Source organism: Corvus kubaryi, unplaced genomic scaffold (genome assembly GCF_017639235.1).
Source record: "Corvus kubaryi isolate FWS band 111438036 unplaced genomic scaffold, C.kubaryi_AGA036_p1.0 37357, whole genome shotgun sequence".
In the NCBI taxonomy this organism is placed as follows: Eukaryota; Metazoa; Chordata; class Aves; order Passeriformes; family Corvidae; genus Corvus; species Corvus kubaryi.
This window is the reverse complement of record NW_024581117.1, coordinates 12,734,609-12,755,816: the sequence shown is the minus strand read 5'-3', so window position 1 is coordinate 12,755,816 and position 21,208 is coordinate 12,734,609. Positions and strand designations below refer to the sequence as shown.

Below are 21,208 nucleotides of genomic sequence, written 5' to 3'. Positions count from 1 at the left end.
AAAAAAGCACCTCTTTTTCCAGGGATACTAGAGTGGGGGTTTTTTGCATAGGCTTTTTTGAATTTTGTTTGGTTGATTTTTTCCCTCCAAAATAGCAGGAGCATTTGGAACAAGGTTGTGTGACATGTCTGGCTAAAAAAATTGCAGTGAGCTTTTGGTAATTTATTTGACTTTTCATTATCCATGCCAAAATACACTTAAGAGTTGAAACTAGAAGGAAAAGACAGAAAATAGCTATATGTGGAGAATGACACTGAATTATTTACACAAATTATACATGAAAATGGTTAAAACGTAAGAAGCTGAAACTGCCTTTCCCAAGTCACAGATTCACATAGGATGCCTGAGATTCCACAGGCCATCTGTGGTGGGTAAGTTAAGATGTAATTTTCTACACAGTATGGAATTAATTTACATCTTGCTTAGAGTGTAGACTTCGTGTTCAAGACCCACCTTGGGCTAGTTAAAAATTCGGCCAGAATGTGAATCACTGTTACAATACCCTGGACATGTTTCTCATATGGATACTCACATTTGTTCCTACATTTCTGCTGTCACTACACAGAGGCAGACAACCCCAGGGTTCCCCAAACTATGCATTTTTTCCCTGTCAGATGTTTTCAAGTGGACACTACAAAGAGCTAGAGCATTACCCGAATTCTGACTCTTGCAGACTCCACTCCAGCTGGCTGTCCTGCAATAGACACCTGGAAGAGCAAGAATATAGAAAATATTGCATCATATTTTCAAATGAGGCATGGAAAAGCTATTCAGATAGCTGTGCTCTCCTTAAAAAAAAAAAATCTAAAAAAAAAAATCAATACTTATTTCACACCTGGCAGCACCTGAGAACTATAACCAGTATTAAAAAAATAATCTCTGCATGTTACAGCATCTAGGTTACGTATGTTTAAGCAACTAGAAAAAAAGGATACATCAAACAATACAGTGGTTTAGGTCAAATAATGGAATTACTACTGTATATATATGTTCAAATGCTAATATTCAACAACTGTAGGTTTTCTTGAATGTTTTGAAATTACTCTATTTTGCTCAGCAGCCATTAGGATGCACAAGAGGGAATTCTAAGTACAAGGACGAGAGACTTGAAAGTAAACATTCCACCAACATTAGCAGCAGGAAAGATGTACAATTCAGGCTCAATGACTTACTCCAATGAAGCTGAACTCTTACAATAGGACATTCATTTCTGCTGGCTGTCTGCTAAGTTTAGTCTTCAACTAAGTTACACCATAAGCAAAAAGCACCAAAAAAAATCAATCAATATGCTGAATAAGTCATGTGTTGAACAGGAAAAAAAAAATTACAAAAGCAGATTTTTTCCTACCACTTCCCTACCATTCACACTAAGTTGTTGACTTCCGTATGTGCAGAGTAATTCTAGCTTAAAAAAATTAAAATGATTCATGAGCCATCACAAATTGTTTCCATCTGTTTTTAAAGATTTGCTCACTTAGGAAGCTCTGTGCTTTCCACACTGAGTAAATACCAAAAATCTATTTCCCTGAACATGAACACACCATCCTCAAAAAACCCAAATTGATGAGAGAAGTTTAGAAATGTTTTATGCTCTCAGGAATTGCGATATAAATGAGCTCAGTACTAAACAACACTTACTTGGTTGCTTTTCTCTGCTTGATTGTTCCTATTTGAGTCTGGAAAATGGATATGGCATCCCGTTTCCTCCATCACTTTTTTAATATTATTGCCACCTTTACCTATCACATGAGAATGTTCTGTATGTGAAACATCCATCTTCAAGGTTACCCGATTGCTCTGGAAATCAAGCACCCACGGTTAGACTTGGTCACAGCAGAACCCGAGTATTTAAGTTTTTAAGAGTAATGTAACTTCAAGACTGACACTCAAAACTGTATTTCCGAAGTATTTTTGCCATTGCTTAACTTCTGCTCAAGGATGTTTTTAATATTAATCAGTTGGATGTTAATTTGGTCTTGTTTTCTTTCTAGTGAGGAAACAACAAATACCCCAAAAGATGCATCTTCAAAAAATGTCTAAGCCATTTAAAATACCCCCAAAATTTCATCAACAGTGACTTAAGTGCCCTTTTGCAATTTATTCTAATTTCTTTTAATTCTGTGTTCTTTCAACTGAAGTCACGCACCCCTGTTTGATCTGAAAAGATCACATTATGAAGACTTTGCAAATCAAAGCCATGGGACCAAGCAACGGTGTTTTTTCTTCCTTAAATTTTTTTGGTACATGAATTTTTAAAATACACAAACACTGCCTACAGCTATTCTTAAAAGCTCTATTTTTAACAGCCCATAATAATGTTGTTAAAAGTTGTTCAACAAGTGGTGCTTATCACTTGAGCGTTCCCTTCAGCAATCTGCTCAGAGAACCAGGAGGGTGTCATACAACTACACAGGAGCCATACACACTGCCCCAAAAGGGCTGCTGATGAATTAAAATAATTTCTGATGCACAGAAGGGACCCCATGCCAAAAATCTAGATGTTTTAGAAATTCTGGTCCTGATGTTTCAGAGTGTAAGAATTAGGCAACAGTTAAACTTTAAACTGCATAAATGCTCCTAAAATTGAATTTCAAAGAGGAACAAAATTTTAGGTTCTCTGACGTGGTTGCATAATCTACTGCTTGCAGTGAAGCTGTTTTTCAGATTTTAAAGAAAAACCTCAATTCAATGAACAAGCCACTTATGCTTTTAGCCATATGGCTGGAAATATTATTTCTATATAATTCAGATCTGGAAAAGCTGCTTTAAGCAAGCCTTTTCTTGCAAAATGTTTAAATATGTGGGTATACACCAATATCAACATCTGCAAGGCATATATTGGAGACTTTGCTTCAGAGCGTCCATAAATACCTTCTCTTGAAATGTGCCTATTAAAGAGATCAATGTCACCACAAAATTAGGGGCTAAGGTGTCATTCTAAGAAAATTCTCTTACTTTTGTGTCCAAGACAGACATGATTTTCTCTTTTGCTTCTTTAACATTTTCTTTTTTCCCAGAAACTTTAATATGGGGATCTATAAAAGAAATAAACTTGTAAGAAAAATACAGTAAAATAGCTATAAAAAAATTTCCTCACCGCTCAAATCAATTTGAGCCCCTTATTTATAACCCACCGATAAACTGTACCACCACAGCCTTTGGGATTCAGCTGAAGACCAAATGTCTTATTCCATCCCTTCAGCCCCACAATTAGGATTACCAGATGAATTTAGTAAACACGAGAACCAACTTAAAATAAATAGAAATCCAATCCCAAATGTATATCACAGTACCATAAACACTGTCTGCAATACAATTATGCAGCTAAGGTCTTCTCAAACAAAAAGTAACAGCGGACAGCTCAAAGCTTTTTGGCAGCCCACCAAACTCAAACTCTCCCTCATCATCACTTCATTATATTTAATTAGTCTCTAGAAATATCCTTTGCAGTTCTAACCTGGCATTAAAGGTGTGTCCACCTAAAGTCTTCTGATTGCTGTTATCAAATGAAATTTAAATGAGACTTTAATAAAACAAATCGCTGAAGTGTAAAGTACAGATATTAGCAGGAACACCAGCTGATGGTGGGTTTTGACCAGTGAGATCTAAAATTTTGATTCTACAGCCCACATGATAATTTTCAGACCATTTCCCTTAAACAACATAAGGTGTTGGGCTGAGCTACCAGGTGCAGTTCTGATCCCATAATATACACCTGGCCAGAAAGTACAGACCCAACTCTGGAACTAAATCAAGTATCAATTACTCCAAGTGTGAAAATCACACATCAGCCAGTTTAGCAGCACCATCTGGCGTCCAGGAGCACGAAGTGCCACAGTGCAAAATCACTGTCAAAACATTAAATAGAAGTTCAATTAAAACAAACAAAGAAATGCCCAACTACCACCCATATTTATTATTAGTAGAAACAAGGGTACGATATTGCAGGTGATGCCTCTTTCCCCTGCTCTTGAGTCATCTGCCCTATTGCAGTGATCTTTTCTCCTGTGATGCAATGGACTGCTCTCAAAAAGAAACTCTCAACCCTCTTCTGACTCTTGAATTAATGTAATTCATTATGCTAGACAAATACATACATCTTAGGGAATATAAAAGTAAATATATTCTCAGTGGCAGGAGAAAACAGCTGTGATACAATGTATCTGCCTTTCCCATCATCTCAAGTGATTGAAATCACTTCCCTAGTAAAGAAATATTGAATAATACAACTTTAGGTTGTAAACCTGTACTATTCAGCTGAAAATTGAAACTCGAAGTCATGCCTGGATACTCTTTTCATTCCAACAGTAAAAATAAGCCTCTGGTCTTTACCACTGAGAAGTTCTGAGCACATTCAGCTGGGGATAAAGAAACACTCAAGGAACAGAGGATTCACTGCCAAGTTTCATGAAAGTCAAGAAAAATGCAGCATTTTGAGTTCCGAGAAACAGAAATATTTTATTTTTCAAAATGGAAAAACTGTAGTCACAAAAACATCGTACGCGCATAGAATCTACAGAAGCTTCAAAAATCTGCTGCTTCAGCCTTTCACAATGGAGCAAAGTAAAACAAAAACCCAACAAAATAGTCTTAAGGGCAAATTTTCTTTTCTTTTATAAGTTGTCAGGAAGCCATGTGGTTCTAATGCATTTAAGCTGTGAACGATATTTGAAGTGGATGTCGCCGTCAGAAATTCCCAGCAGCAGATTCTAGCACACTGTGTGTGCCCCGAGTGCTCTTTAGATGCAACCAGGAAAAACACAAGGCCAGACCACCACCACCACTGTGGAGCTGCTTTTCATGTATCCACAAACATTCTATTTAAATACACACTTGATTATACGTAGGAAAATTACCTGAAATCAAGCCCGGCATCCTCTTAGTACCAAAGGAGATTACTATCATTCCATAATACTATTTGCTCACCCATGGGTGAAAATACATTTCAGAACACCTGTTTTTTCCATTTCTCATCTCAGTTGGACATCTCTTTTCTGTTGATAGTGACAGCTTCAGCCAAACATCCTGTATTTCTACACTTATTGTTTATTCTTTTTAGATGAAAAAACTCAGTTGCTCACTTTAAAAACAAAGCCAAAGAAGAACACACAAAGCAAGAAAGAATCCACTGATGCCGGTGATAATTCTAAAATATGCTACCAAATCTTTCAAAATTGATCTTAAGTACCCTTTCCTTACTTGACTTCTTCCCAAGGACACAGTGGTTGGAAATGTAAATGAAGCAGGTCAGTTTAAGTTAAAGAAATTCTTCCATTGAGAGCTGTTCACTCTTTCCTTCAGTGAAACACTATTTAAACATAACCTCATCAAACTTTGCCTGAAAAGAGTTACTTGTAACTAAAAGATTTTGAAGTATTTGAACTGGACTTGCATGAGTTCAAAGCACTTTGAAACTACGTATCATCTGCTGGGAAACTCAGAAGTACACAAATAACAATCAACAAACAGATCATGTCAGGGATCAATTAAAAATTGAGAGACACAATTAGATCATAATAACCTGATTTTCTGTGTATTACAGAAACTAAATTTCTTAATATAGCTGTGGAAACAAATAGCTTGTTTGCTTTGCAGCTGATTCCACAGATTAACAGTTACATTTAATTTAGAAAAAAAAATCCTACTTTGTCTTAGTACTAAGACAAGATTCCTTGTTGGATAAAGCTCTACATTTAATATTTGAAATACCTACAGGTGTGAGGGCAGCAATGCACTGTCAAAGCCCCCAGAAATATTGCTGGCACACTCAGAAGTGTGAAGAGGACTGTCAGGCACAGAACTGTAACAAGTTGTGATGCGTGTCCAGTACTGACGGTGCAGAGAAGCACAAACTGGCACTCCAGCCGTGATCTACACTGATCCACGTGGCCACAGGACCTGCACCAGCTGGGGCCACAACAATGCCACTTTTTTCCAGGTGATGCTATGTCATTCCTCATCCCTAAGGAACACCTAAGTTTGATACCTGTTCTTACTGGGGGGGCCCCCGGGGGGCAGGAATCACACTTTTTTTTAAGCTCCTGAATACAACTGGAAGTATATTTCATGTAAAACCAGAGAGAGAGCAAAGAACAGGTGCCTACCATAAATAAAGACACGAGACACCCCAGCTCTGCAAACTATTTGCAAACACAGAACAAAGGCTTCAGAAGAGGTCTGTGTGCTAGAAGCATACAAGGCTTTAACACTTTAAATAAAGTGTAGTGTCAGACCCTGGAAAAGGTTTTTAACTCTTAAGAAACAACATGATTAGTGTCTTGCAAACTATTAAAAATGCCATTGTATAGTGAACCACCTCTTCCATCCATTTTGAAGGGCAGTATATTTTTCTTAGGAATGGAAAAGAAAAATTTAATTTCAACAGGTTTTTCCCTGTCCTTCTCGAGAACGGAGGAATATTTACACAGAATAGAAAGCTGAAGTTACACAACAGACACTGCTGGAAATTTTTCTCAACAGTCTTCATTTTGCCAGACTCCTGCCTTCAAGTGGTCTTTTATTGCTCCTATCCTCAAATTCCTCACTCCACACTTTGGCAGAGTTTCACCTCCTCAGTCTTTGTCCACAGCTATACCAGCAAGCCTCCAGCTCTATTGCTGCTATTGTGTGTCACACTTCAGCAAACAAAATAAAATTCCTCCAAGCAAAAATATGTCTGTGCCAGTGCAAATGCATCTACACCAACTCTTGCCAGGCAAGAAATATTTCAAATAATTAAGCCATTTAACTGTGTAGGCCTCTCCTGCAGTCCAATGTACATTTAATATCTGGGGGAGCTCTTCAGACCATAGCTATGCATCCAGCTTGTTTACAGGATGAACAGCCTTGACTTAAGCAACACAAATACCACTACCCTAAAAATAGCCAGACAACTGGGCAACACCAGGGCAGATGACAGTCATTCCTAATGAGTGGCTGATTAAAATCTGAATAGCCCAAGAGCATTACTGAACTTGAGCCATTCAAACAAAAAGACAAGAGACCCAGCATTTTTAAGGGACAAGTTATGGAAGTGTCTGACCCAAAAGTACCAGCAAAACACACCAAGTCATGTGAGAAGTTAAAATAAAAAGAAAAAAACCCAAATTAACAGGCAGAAGTTGGTATGTTCTCATCTGAAAGGGCAAGTACATTGTTTGCCCTACAACAAGATGAAGAAACATAGACCTATAAAACAAGCAAATTTAAGCAAAAAAGGTCAAGTAAGGCTTCCTATTAATATGGAAAAAAGGATAATTGAATTGAAACAATTTATTTAATGTTCTTAAATTAGGAAATACTGTGTGCAGTTTTAGGAGTGGATATTCACTCACCAAAGTAGATGATTGGTAACAGTCAAGACAGACTTGAAATAGGCTCAGACTACTGCTGTGGAAAAGCAACATCAAGGCTAAAAGCAGGCAGTAAATGCTCAGGAGTAAGGGCACATGCAAAGGAGCTCGACTGAATAATCAAGTAAATTCCTCACTTGGGCACTTGGTGCTGTTGGCTTACCAGCTTAAAAGAATCCTCGCCCTCTCTCCAACACAACTCAGGGCACTCACTTCTCTTCCTGGTGTCTAAACCACAGAAGAAAAAACTACTCATGTGTTAAGGCAGAAAGCAATGAGCCATTTCCTACTGCAGACTCCTGAGTATCCTCAGAGATATCACTCAATAACAACATGTGGTTTTTTTGTTTGGGGCTTGTCTTTTTTCTTGTTTTTTAGTTGAAATTAGACTGCAGATTTATTGTCTCTGAACAAGATTTCGCCCAGCTACTTGGGCACGATCAAAAGGCTACCCGGAGCATCATAAAACTCAATGTGGGCTGCAAGCAATTAACAGTGTCTTCAGAGGAGACATATCCTGAGGCTCTGGGCATTCTGGGGCATCTGTTTGTTGTGGACAAACAACTGATTATGAAATGTCCCTGGGAAGAGCTAAAGCCACTGCCTATATGTGTGCACACATTTGAAAGACTCTGTCTTCTCAGCATTTTCTCACTCTTAACTTTCCCCCCTTACTGGCATCTAACTCCATCTTTACAAGGATTTCTGCTCAACTCAGAACACAAGAAGGAAGCTGAGAAAAAGTAAATACTTGTTGCACTGCTCCTACACAGCTCCAGGAAAGGCAGTTCACACACAACTGTTCACTCCTTTTACATTCTGGTTGCTGCCATGCAGTCACCTGAGGAGCATTAACTACCAGAGCACTGCTTTTCAACCCTGCCCTGTAAGAACTGTGTGATGTGAAGCCAGCAATCCCCTGCTCACTCCTCTCCACCATTTATAATAATACAATATATACATATATACACACAGGCAGACATACACAGATATTCACGAAGCACAGACTGAGCAACACACTGACCTCACTCACACAGAAACTGAGGAATGCAGTGCAACATCTGGGAGAGCAGAGAAAAGAATCTTGCTTCTCAAAGATTTCAGTGTAGCTCAAAAGAAGACTTCAGTATCTGCAACAGGCTACTTAAAAGGGCTCTTAGAGTAAAATATCTGTTTGATGTAGACTCACAAATTAGAAGAAATGAGATGCCCTTGTACATCAATTACAGCTGAATGCCACATTTGGGTCTCTTAGCAGCTTTAAAACATCCCAGCAGAACGCTGAAAATTCATGTTCATAATGCCCAGAATTAAGTGAAAATTAGCCAGAGACATCAGATAAGCTTTAAAAATTAGATTACCTGTACAACATTATGTTTGGAGAAATAAACTATTGATGACTGGATTTCGGACCAGTGACAGAGGAAATGAAAAGACTTCTCTTAAAGCATAAGCAAAGAGGGAAGACAAGGAAGAGGTAACAGATCATATGGCAATTTAAACAGAAAAGTGATGGGGTTTCAAGGGAGAAGGGGAAGGCCAAGGTGGAGAAGAAAACCTGGAAAGAAGAAATGAGAATGAATTAATTGTAATCACCCAGACACTCCATTTCAGTTACATAATTTCAGTTTCTTACCACTGTGATTAACTTAAATTCCTTATTTTACTTCTTCTAAAAAGAGCCTTTAGGGACATTTTGCAAATGCAGTCAGCCACCAAAAGGCACATGCCATGCAGCCCTTCTGCTGCCTCTTGGGCAGTTGCTCTTCAGCCTTCAGCCCAAGTAGCCACCCAAAGCAAGGCAATCTCTCAGCAGGACACAAAGTCTGTTATGGCCTATTTTTTTCAGCATGGACCCAACAAATTCACAGTTCATTATTTAAGTGTCTGTTGCCATTGTATTTCAAAGCACAAACACAGAATCACAATGCCTGGGAAAGAAAATAAGAAATAAAGAGAAGAAAAAAGCTATAGTATTGTAAGATCAGCTTAATAGAGGCCCTAGAAAACAGACACAACATTCCTATCAGAAATAACACCACTGTATCTCCACACAGCCTCATACTCAGGGTTGCAATTCTGATGCATAAGCCATGAGGTAATTTTAGTTTCTCACACACACGTTTTCAAAAAAGTCCTTGTGACTGTGTTTTTCTAAATAAAAAACATCATCTGACTCGTGAGCCTCAATTCACACCTCAGGCTCAGCCTTCCTTGCAGTGCTCCCACATCCAACCCCTGGCTACTGCTGCACCTTTTACTGTCTGATTGCTCTGACTGCACTCCATCGTGTGAGCTGGTCTGGACACAGCCACTGGAAGGGATGAACTCTGTGGCTGGACCAGGAGGATGCAGTTAGTCTTCAGCAAAGACTAATGCACTATATAGGCCTGAGTGAGCAGGGCAAACAGAACTGCCCTCTTGGGAATCAGGATGGAATGAAATGTTAGCAGAAAGATAAAACCAGCTGCCTCCCAACAGGACATCAGACATCTGGTGACTAAAGGCACAGAGTGCTCATAGAATATTTTTGATCACTGTTACTGCATTTGCAAAATACTTTACCTTCTCTGCTTTAGTATCACACTGTGAAATGAATTTTCCACAAGAAAGTTTTCCTTTCTCAAATTATTATATTTTTAGAGGTTATTTCAACTGTATTCCTGATGAACACAGTGAACAAGGTAGCTTTTTTGTTTGCTTTGAGTTTTCTAAACAAAGAAAAATGGCAGGTCCAATAAAGAAACATCTAAACTGTCTTCTTGAGAGTTACTCAAGTAGCAACAGGTACATCAATTAGATGAAAATGATGACAAACCAGTTGTCAAAAATGATGAAAACTCCAATCTAAGCAGATTACTTCTGCTGCCTAGTTTTTCTTCCCATGTACCAGACACTAACTACATTGCTTACAACAGATAGATACTGAATAAGAAAAACTTCCTGCAGTCTTTTTTGAAGCTGTAAGAAGTCATTTTATGAGACAGAGTTACATCATTGACACACCCATCTCTACCTCTTGGGCTTGAAATTTGATATATCAACACATATTTTAAAGTTACGATAATATTAAGCGTATGAAATTTGACTCAAAAATTGATATGCTACCAAGAAATTTCTGCTATTGACTGAACAGGACTATTTCTTTCATTACTTTTTAAAAGCACAAGGTACACATTTTTTTTCCAGCCAGCATGGCAATGTATTGGCTTTTTCCATGCACCACTACTGAGCAGGCTGTAGTCACCAGGAGGAAAAAGACAAGTAGAGACAAGGGAAGTAGTGTTTCCATCTTCCTTCTAAAACCCCTTGGGATGTGCCTAATCAACAGAAGCATTACCCATCTGGTGACAATTGGTTCTGAATACTAAAACCTTTTAGATGCTTTTATACTAACAGTTTATTGTGTGAATACTGATTCACACATTTTAATCATGTAGTAACTGATCATTTCTTAGCTTTTAGTGTGGCAATATGTATATGGCGCTGTAACAGCTGTTACATTAAATCTTACATTAAAAGGTTTTTCTTATTCACAGATATTGAATTATTTTCACCAGTATAACAGGCAGTTTGTAGCTGATTTGGGAAGAGAACCTTCATCTCCTGAAGAACAGTGACCTACTTAAAAACTTCTGTTTTTCTTCTCAGGGAGGGGCCCGGAGCAAGCAAACACTGCCCACACTGCTCCTCTGGAAGGGTAACTTCTTTGTGATAAAGTGAGAAATGAAAACAGCAAACACCTGAAAGATGTCCAGTGTTGCCTTTCAAATCAAGAAATCGTTCCTGAGCTATTCTCAGATGAATTTTCTCTGCATCACTTCTGTCCATCTGTCTCTCCCCAGTATTAGACTAATAGCAAAACTCACCTCTGGGAAATTAATCACCTATTGAGCATCTCTGTGATGTGAATTTCAGCAGTCATTCTGATAAATTGCATTCTGTGTCCCAAAAATTGAGTTTAAAGAGCAAGATGGGCATCAGAGTGGAACACTCCGTCAGTCTCTACTTTACATGGAAATGCAGTGCAGAGCACATTGCAGGGTATCTGCTTGCTAGAAGCTCCAAAAAAAATCCAAAACCAATACACCAACTAATTCCAATTTTCACTGAAAGATCATGACAAATTTGTACTCTCAAGTAATTTAATTACAGCAATAAGTTTATATTAATACATTCCAGGGCTTGGAATTCCAGTTTTACTACAGTTACTGCCAAGCACACTCACTGGATGTTAAGCCCCTTGACAATTCCCTTCATATTACAACTGTGTTTGTATTTTGCCCCTCCCTTGTCTGGCCAAGTGTAAGCAAATCGCTGTTCTTCACAGAAAACACAGCAAGCCCTGATCAAAAGCAGAAAAGCCCCAAATCTTCCTACTCCTACAGGAATGAACAAAGTTCAAATCACTCTTGTGTAAATGTACTTAAAGCACAATGCCCACCTGCTGGCTCCTTTGCTACCTAGCATTTCCTTCAACCATTCACCAGTGTGACCATAAACACATTTTATCCTCCTCTGAGCCAGTACAAATTCATGACTTTAAGCTCTCATGGCTGCAGGCACACACACCCCGAGCACAGAAACACTGGCAAGACGAGCACAAACGAGATAAAAGGCTGAAGCAAATGTGACTTTCTTCCAAAGCCTTCTCGCCTGTCACCTACCCCGCAGGCGAAGCGCGGAGAATTAATGGCCGGGGCTGTCTGCTGAAGTGGCAGCAGGCTGGAGGCTCGGAGAAGTGACTCCAGTAAATGAGGGATTTGCTGCCAGCTGCTGGCACGAGGGATGCTGCGGATTTGTGCGTGTCTAACTGCTCGGATCAGAGAGAACCAACACCAACTCCTGTGGCCGAGTTTCAAATGGCCTGGGATGGTCTTTCTGTCCATTTATTTATTGCAAAACAGGGAGGAGTCATCTGTGCTTGAGTCAGCTGCTCCAGAAACAAAAGAAATAAACAAACTTGTGATCTCAACACAACGGTTCTTTAATTTTTAAAGTACACAGTTGTGGGGTTTGGGGGAATTTTTCTTCAGAATGTAAGAAACAGTATGCACTGACAGTTTCTCATTTGCAGAGAAAGTTAATAAAAAGCAGATGGAGGTCATAATACAGCAACTACAATACATGCTGTAATTAATCTGGCACTCCAAACAATAAACACAATGTCAGCAAGAGACTCACTTTAAATCTCTAAGTCAATTACGGACTGATTGCCTCAGCAACACATTACAGAAATTATTGACCATTTACAAAGTTGCCTTGGGGGAAGCAATCCTTCATCTGTAACAGCTACTCTGTAGGTTAATTAGCTAACTTAGCAGCGAGTACCCAAAGTGAATACTTGGAGAAGTATTTAAACTAAAGAGATGCTTTCCCCTCAAAATATTCACAAGCCAAACATCACAAGCACAGAAAACAGCAGAATTTTTCCACCTTTACATCTCACCCTGAGAAGAGAAGCCACTGGCCAAAGAAAAACAGGGTAATTCATGTGCATGCACGCATTTCAAATGGCAAAATATGCAAATACAGTCACTCTTGGCAAATTATAAAAAAAAAAAAAAACAGACTAGAAGAGAGTGAGGCACAGGAAGTTTGTGCCTCCAGACAGAGAATATGTCCGCTCAGAAAAACGGTGATAGTGTTGTTTCATTTGAAATGCTGAGAAAAATCACAGAAAATCATCATTCTTTCAAGTTCTACCTCCACATTTGGAAGGGGAAAAAAAAAAAAAATCCTAGTGTCAGTTTCCCAGTAACTGCTTCAATATAGAAAAAAATTAATTACATCCCCTTTCCAGCATCTCCTACAAATATTTCATGTCCCACCAATTTGAACCAGGAAAGTGTAGAGAAACTGTTGTGGACAAACAATGTAAGTCAGCTGAAAATTGTCCCCACAGTTTAGCTGTCTAAATACTTGTGGGAGAAGACAAGTTTTCCATTAACTGCAGCAAAATCAAATTCTAGCTCATGAGTACGACAAAAAAAACCCTAAAAAGTGATAATTCAATCAATAATACATTTATATCATATTCAAAAAGTTGCCTTCAACTGATTTCACTTGGGTAAATTTCAACCAGCATTAAAACAAAGGAGTTTTGTAAATATTTGTGTATTATCCCAGGCATGAGAGCCGCTTCAAAAATTACCAGCAAACACTAGACTTAAAAACCAGAGAATTGCTTGAGAGAAACTAAAGTATGACCTAACACTCCCCATACTCCACCACACCAGTCTAACTCTTGAATGCCAGCGCTGGGCATAGGTTTTTGTCAACATTTTAGTAAGCAGCTATGGTCTCACACACCTCACTCTCTGGATGACCTTTAGCCTGCCCATGCAAAAAACAAACAAACAAAATCAAAAAGAAAAGCTGCATCATTAGGCTGATTAAGGCACTGGCAATTGAAAGAGGTCAGCAAGACAAAAATTCATCTTAATATCAGGAAGTGAAGAGCATCACTTCTCCTCACAGCTCTTGCTCATATCTTTTCCCTACCAGGAGATGAGAACAGAACAGCAAAGGGTGCCACTTGCAGACATAGCTTTAGGAGCTGCAATTTAGGCACTCAAATCTAAGTTAGCAGATGTTCATTTTCAGCTGCTGCTGGCAATGACTGGGGTTAAAGTTTTATTTGCAAAATTAACAGGAGATGAAGAAAAAGAAAAAATGCAAAAAATATCTGTGTCTGTCATTGTACATTAGGGAGACAAGAAAAAAAGAATTAATGGCCAAGAGTCTCTTACTTCTTGACAATTTCTCCGTTTGGGCTGATATTGCTGCTTATACTGCTGAGAAGTAATTTTCAATATCATGAGTCAGCTGATTAAAAGCATAACCCATTTTGCCATAGCTTTCTTATCTTTGTCTGGCATTTTACCAATAATTCATGCTATAAATGGCCTTCTCTATAGTAGTTTCTTTTGGTTTATTTTTCTTCCAACCCCATCACTCTGGAACTAACTCCATCTTTACTTATGGAATCCAAAATCTGCTCCCCTCCCAAATGCACCCATGTGCACTGTCATAGTTTTTCTACAGGTATCCCTTCTTGCAACATCCTTCAGTAAGCAAATCCACAAGAAAATAAAAGGATACTGCACCCAAATAGCCACTTTCATTATTCTTTCCCCTCAGAGAAAGCACATGTTCAATCTGACAATTCAGATTTCTTTGATGTGACCAAATGTGCACCCATGAGCACCAATTCACCTTTGCAACCCTCCACATGACAGCACCCAGAGGCAGGAGAGCTGAATATGAGCTTTACTGCTCACTGCACTCAGAGCAGTAGGAGCAGGAGAGGGGAACTGTACACAGGAATGCATTTTGCACATGTATAGCTACAAATTTACTGCTGGAAATCTCAGTGGGAGCTGTTTGGCATTAGAGTACTTTAAGCCAATTTCACAAAACAGCTTGCACTTTCCTGAAGCCCAGTATTTTCTCAGCTTACTTTCTTGGCCACTACTCTCCTCCAGCACTGCAAAACAATGTTTACATTATTTGACATTGCACTGGACACAAATCCCATCAGCTAGATGAAAGCTGCACTCAAAATTAATCCTTTTTATTGCCATCTTGGTTTACTTGCACACATTCTAATTCTGTTGTGTGATTTTTTAGTAGAAATTGCCAATATCCTCAGCTCCCATGGACCAGAAATTCATGTTTTGAATTCCTGGTATTTTAAGTCACATGTATGTTTTGACACAAGACAAGACATCTGTTAAATGTTTAACAAATTTAAATTGCAGCCATCAAAACTACATCTTTATGGAAGCTGCACAAAGACCTCAGATGGGAGTAGTGACATATTAGACACTGAATCACTGGTCTAGGACAGCAATGAAAGTACACATCAATACTGTGGTATTTACCAGCTTTTCCCTAGGATATTAATGAAGTAAAAACCTCAGAATTGTGTTTGATTCAATTTCCAAGACTAGGATATGTATCGGGAGTTCATGCCAGACACCTCTGAACACAATCCTCCTCTCCACTTTTTGGAATATACATTTTCACCCAATCCTTCCACAACATCTTCCTCTTTTGCACATCCCATCTGTTTTCCCATTATCTCTACACCACCTTTGTCACTAACTCTTTATTATTCTATTCTTGCAAAACCCTCATTTCTTTCAAGACTCTCACTCTATTCTCACATTTCCTGCCATCCCACTTACTTCTTTCCAACTGGCTTCAGTCTCCTCATCAACCTCTCATTTCCTCTCCATGTCTCTCACTTTCCCCATTCCACTTCATTCCCAACTTTGTCCTTTCCCACAGCTTTGTTCCCACTAACAAGAGCTCATTTGCCTTTCCCTTTCACTGGAGTTAATACAAGGAGAAGATGTTGCCAGCAGCTCTCTGTGACTGGCCTTGGTTGGTAAGCTCTGCCAGACGGTTTTGGTCTTGCTAGTTAAACTAACCCAATTCCAAAGCCAAAACTACCGGAGTGCTCAACAAACATTTACCATAAAAACACAAATATTTTTTAAACATTAAAGATCTGGACCAAGAAGAAAAAAAGTCACCAGAACACTAGCTATGCCCTGGATTTTGTTCTCTTTAGATCTGACTTGCTTTACAGAAAATGTTAGTCTTGCCAAATAATCAAAGAATGAAATGACCAGAAAGTTTTATACAAGGTTAAGTTCATACAGATGAAAAGCTTAAAATTCAGAGAACTGTATTACAGCCATTTTTCAGATATTCCCTCCTGCTGCTATTTCAGAAAAATCATATGATTCAAATTACAGTTTCCAGAGGAAGTCATTAAAGAGAATTTCTATCAATGATGGTTTTGTAAGTTTGCACTTGGTCTTTGGCACAGACTCTGTCTATATTTAGAATGCACAATATAAAGAATGCTTGAAATCAAAGTAATTACACAAAAATATCAAAATTTTATTTGTAATACATCAGATTCACCGGGAGAGGATGATACTCACATACACTGTAATTCCAGAAGGTTTCTAGGACCTGATCAGGGTTGGAGAGGGGAATGCAGTAGCCAGCCCTACCTGCAAGTGCTCCTGTCCCCAGGAAAGCCTCTTCGGGGATGGCAGCTACAGAAACATCATATCAACAAACTGGAAAGACTCTTAATTTTTTTGGTCAGCTACAGAATATCACACATTAGGTATCATTGCTTCAAAGTATAAAAATGTAGTGTTCTCACCAGTAATATTCAAGGACATATGATTTTTTTTTTCCTCTCCAAACCGTGACAAGACTCTTAAGAAGATTTCTGTTATGCATCTTAGTTTCTCTATGCTTTTGAGCACTGGAGGGTTCTGACCTCCTCCACTCAAGCCATTTTTTGTTCCAAATCAAAGCAAAAATTCAAATCATGTTTACTAACCTGACATATCACTGCCACTCACTGAACAATGCTTAATGCATAACTGGTGCGTTGAAATTATCACCCTCAGTTATTCATATTAGTGTCAGATATTTGCACACAGTAATGCATTATTTTGGCAGCAAGAACTTCCCAACATCCCTCTAAGCCTTCTCAACCATTAGGATTTAAACACATGGAAGCAAGAATATGTTATACTTAAAAGGAGATGAAACATGACACTTGACCTTTCTTAACACTTTTTCAACCAAACCCAGGAAAAAGTACATGGTGATAAAAGACCAAAAATGTACTATGGACACTTGACACCAAGGGCTCATCTTCTCTCATGAAAAATACTCAAGAGGATGAACAATCCCTTCTCTAAAGGAAAAAGTACTAGAGTAATGCAAATAGCATTAGTTTTACTGTAACAAGGTCAAGCACAAAAATAAGTTTAATGCCATTCTAAGGAACAGAAAAAACTTGTAATTTCCCAGACCATGTACCAGATCTGACTGAAATTTTATTTTATGAAGCAACTGCATAGATAAGAAACCATCTTACTCCCCCCACCCCAAATCCTGCCAGCATTCTCAAGAAACATTACTGAGCACCCTTTATCTCCTGGCATGAGTAACTTTCAATTCCATTGCAGAATCATATGTGCAATTCACCTACTTTTAAGATATGAGCATATATTTTTTAAAAATCTACTTATATACATAGTTATTAGGTGCATAATTGCATAACAGGGTGAATCTTTTTTCCTGTTTTTAGTGAGACCAAATAAGAGCTGCAAGGGAATTCTGCTGCACTCGGAGAGAGCTGACACAGAATACCCAAACCAATGGTTTTGTTGTCATGGCACCAACAAGGAAAAGGCATTTAAATGCCAAGATTTTTAAGAAAACCTTTACTGAACTGGTATAAAGTCAGACCCACAACTTTATACCTTGGGAACCAAAACTAAACAGCTTTAGGAAAAATTCTGCTGACAAAAGAGCACTGGCCCCCACAACCCAGCAGCCCTGAATGCCCCCTGCATCAGTGGGACTGGCACCAGGGCATGCCAGGCTGCAGGGCTGAGCTGCCTAGCAGGGAGCTATGGAGGCAGGGGACAGGCTGTAAGCATGCACATGACAGGAGAGGGAGAGAAGACCACAATTGTGCTGTTTGCCAGCAGTGAAAACAATTCCGTCTCCCCTGATTTCATTTCTAGCAGAAGTAGTTACCAGCCTTGCCTTTCCAAGTGCTTGGAAAAGGCACGCATGAGTGCACCTTTGTTATTCACAGAATATGGAATGAGGCTGTCCTGGGGTCTGGTGATCAAAAACCATTGTGCCCACTGCCATCACATGGAATTGTCTCAAACTGGTGCTCTGGGATCCCTTTCTGCTTACAGATGGGAAAGACTCATGAAGTAAATTCAAGAGCTCATTTACAGCACCTTTCTGTTGCCCTCTGTGTAACCAGGTGAAAAGTTCCTCTCCTGAGGGAACAGGTGCCCACAGCAGAGTCCCCAAACCACCACCTTCCTCATCCCACTGCAGCAGTTATGGACAGGGGACTATTTCCCTGCCTCTAAGGGTGGAGATCCACATGAACAAGGGAAGCACCCAACAGCTCTGTTAGGGCCTAGACCTTGGAGCAGCAGCAGCCACTGAGCTGCCAGCAGAGTTCCAGCTGGGATAAAGCATATTACCTTCTCTGCAAAAATAACTCTGTAGGATGACTTTGGCCAATTTGAGCCCCCACTTCCATTGATCTGCACACTGAGATCAGTGCTGAGACTAAACAAATTAAACCTTGATCGTGAACCAATACAAAAGTTACCTCTGTTTGAAAGTGCTTAACCATCCAGGAACTTCAAAAGTTTAGGTGCTCTCCTCTCTGCATCACTCTACATCCCTAGCTAAAGGCCACAGAACAGGAAGAGTAATCACTCCATACTTTTTAGGCTCCTACCAACAGTTAGGGTACAGCCTTTCAGGACAGTTGGCACAATTTTCAAAAGCATCTTAGTGGGTGAGAAACTCAAGTTTGTCAGAAAAACTCCACATTATCACTGCAGATCTCCAAGGGCCTGATTAATTCCCTCACGCCCTTTTTTTTAAATTGGAGCTTAAGGCTCTAAACCAATTAAGTGGCTATTCATAGCACTGAATTTAAGGTAGGAAAATTAGTTGATTATATCCCACATTTACTCCATCGTTTTGGTTTTCGGTTGTTTTGGGGTTTTTTTGTGAGAACAGCAGAAGCCACAATTAATGTCACTAGAAACAGCACACAAAGATTCGAAAGTAGGTCAAGAGCAGGAGCTGACCTGAACTATGTAAAACTACTGTTAGAGTCCTTGTTTCATTAACAGCTCTGAAGCATTTGGTAGTCCCTGGGATGCTGTGTGACCTTCTCAGGTGAGGCTCATTCAGCATTTAAGACTGACTTGCAAAATAAAACTCAGCACATTGTTGCATTTACAGAAACATATATTATCAATTGCTTTTACAGTAACTTACAGTAAAGAGTGTTTTTTTCTTTAAAATTGATAAATCAGCAACACAGATAAGTAGTGGCAGGCACACAAGCAATTCTAGCACATGAAGTTGTTTTGTACTATTCATGACATTTTTATGTACTTTCAGAGGTTACATATGGCTACAAATGAAGAGATTGCAATTTTAGAAGTGAATGAAATTATAGGAAGACTTGTAAATCCTATTCACATGAATACTTTTACCCCACAATTTACATGGGGGTAGTCTTTGGAAAAGTAGCAGGATTCACTTCTATATTTAAAGAATTAAGATCAAATCAAGTGTAACTAAGAAAAGTAGCTTCTGTAAGAAAATGCTTTCATGCAACTTAAATCGTCTCTGAAATATACAGTACTTAATTTCTGGAGTTTTTTCACAATACAGCTAGTTCCAAATCACTTTTTAACAAAATTAAAATCAGGCACAATATATATGCATTGTGAAAAAGGGAAAAAATTAACTAATGTCTCTTCAGCCCAGAATAGGGAAATTGTTTAAGGAAAACACTTAAAACCTCTGTTATGGCTGCAACTATATTAAGAAGGAGGAACATAGATGTAAAGCCTTAAAGAAAAGGAAAACACCAAAGACCTAAAAAATAAAGGAAACTTAACAGTCATTATTCTATATAGAATCACAGGATCTTTAAGGTTGGAAAAGACCTCCAAGATCATCAAGCCCAGCCTTTGACTGAACACCACCTTGTCAGCTAAACCATGGCAGTGAGTGCCAGGAGTACTTGTTTTTTTGAACATTTCAGCAGCTCCACCATTTCCCTGTTCCAACTCTTCACTATTCCTTCAGTGAAGATATGCACAAAACCACATAGAGCACATCTACTTAGGAGTTACATAAGACAAAGAAGCAGATAGCCTAAACTATTAGGCAATTTTTAGTTGCATTTATGCTTATTTGACTGAACTCAGACTTGGCCAATTTCTTAGGGAAAATTTCAGGTTATATAACTGCACTTTGCAGACATGCCAGCCTCCAAAGAACACCAAGCCACCTGGTATTTAGAGAAAGATTAAGTGCGTAATGTAAATTTAGTGGCATAGACCAAAATCCTCTCAGTATTTCGGCAATCCCAACAATAATTGAAAGCAGAGAAATCTATTAATTCCCCTAAACTTTGCATTTACTATAAAATACCATCAATGTAACAAGAATGTATTTCGGCAATCCCAACAATAATTGAAAGCAGAGAAATCTATTAATTCCCCTAAACTTTGCATTTACTATAAAATACCATCAATGTAACAAGAATCTCCTGAAGGAAGGGTTCAAAACCACTTGATGCTACACAAGTCCTTTCACTCTACTCAAAGTTTCTCAACATCTGCCTCACTGAGCCCTTTGCTTTGCTTAGGGGTGTTCTGGCTTGGTGGAGTTTTTGGGTTGTGGTTTTTGGTTGGCTGAGGGTTTTTGTGGCAGGAAGGAGAATCTAGAGACTTCCAGACACACTACAACAGGTTACAGTGCTGTTTAAAGCTCATGTGACTCCTAGAGAACAGTGCTGTGCAGGGTTATTAACTCTTCCATTGCCACTGATATTTTATAACAAAATACTGGGTTTGGACAGAAGCATTGACAAAGTCCTACCTGCATCCATTAATCCGAGGTGGTTTTTTTGCACTGTGTTTCAGGAATGCCAGTCTCTCCGTTGTACAAATGTGGGATTCAGCTCAGTTGCAGTACCAAGAGCAATATTGCCTAACTTATGATGCACTTATGCTTTAAGCAATGATGTAATCCCTCCATGGAACACGTGTGTAAATGATGAAGTGCTCGCACATGGGATGCTGAACTGGCAGGCACAGCTCTGAACTGCTCACGTATTAACCACTCCTCGGATATTTTACTGCTAGAGGTTTAGCATTAAAAGCAGTCTGCACTCCTTTCAAAAAAGACTATTGAAAAACTGAGTTGAGAAAATTAAGTCTTTTTGAAAAGAAAAGTAAATTATC

The 21,208-nt window shown here is 38.9% G+C and overlaps 1 protein-coding gene across 2 annotated transcripts in view; it reads right to left on the bottom strand.

The window, feature by feature from the left end:
• The window catches only part of BICC1 (BicC family RNA binding protein 1), a 91,365-nt gene that overhangs the window by 19,170 nt on the left and 50,987 nt on the right, over positions 1-21,208 (bottom strand). The window contains exons 1-4 of one of the 2 annotated variants that reach the window (XM_042033555.1): positions 12,020-12,176; positions 2,956-3,035; positions 1,639-1,797; positions 654-707 (exon numbers count right to left, since the gene is read on the bottom strand). In XM_042033555.1, coding sequence (XP_041889489.1) covers positions 654-707; positions 1,639-1,797; positions 2,956-2,976 — 234 coding nt within the window. In that variant the 5' untranslated portion in view covers positions 2,977-3,035; positions 12,020-12,176. Of the gene's footprint in view, positions 1-653; positions 708-1,638; positions 1,798-2,955; positions 3,036-12,019; positions 12,177-21,208 lie in introns of those variants that run through there. The other variant, XM_042033554.1, reaches the window with a different exon arrangement.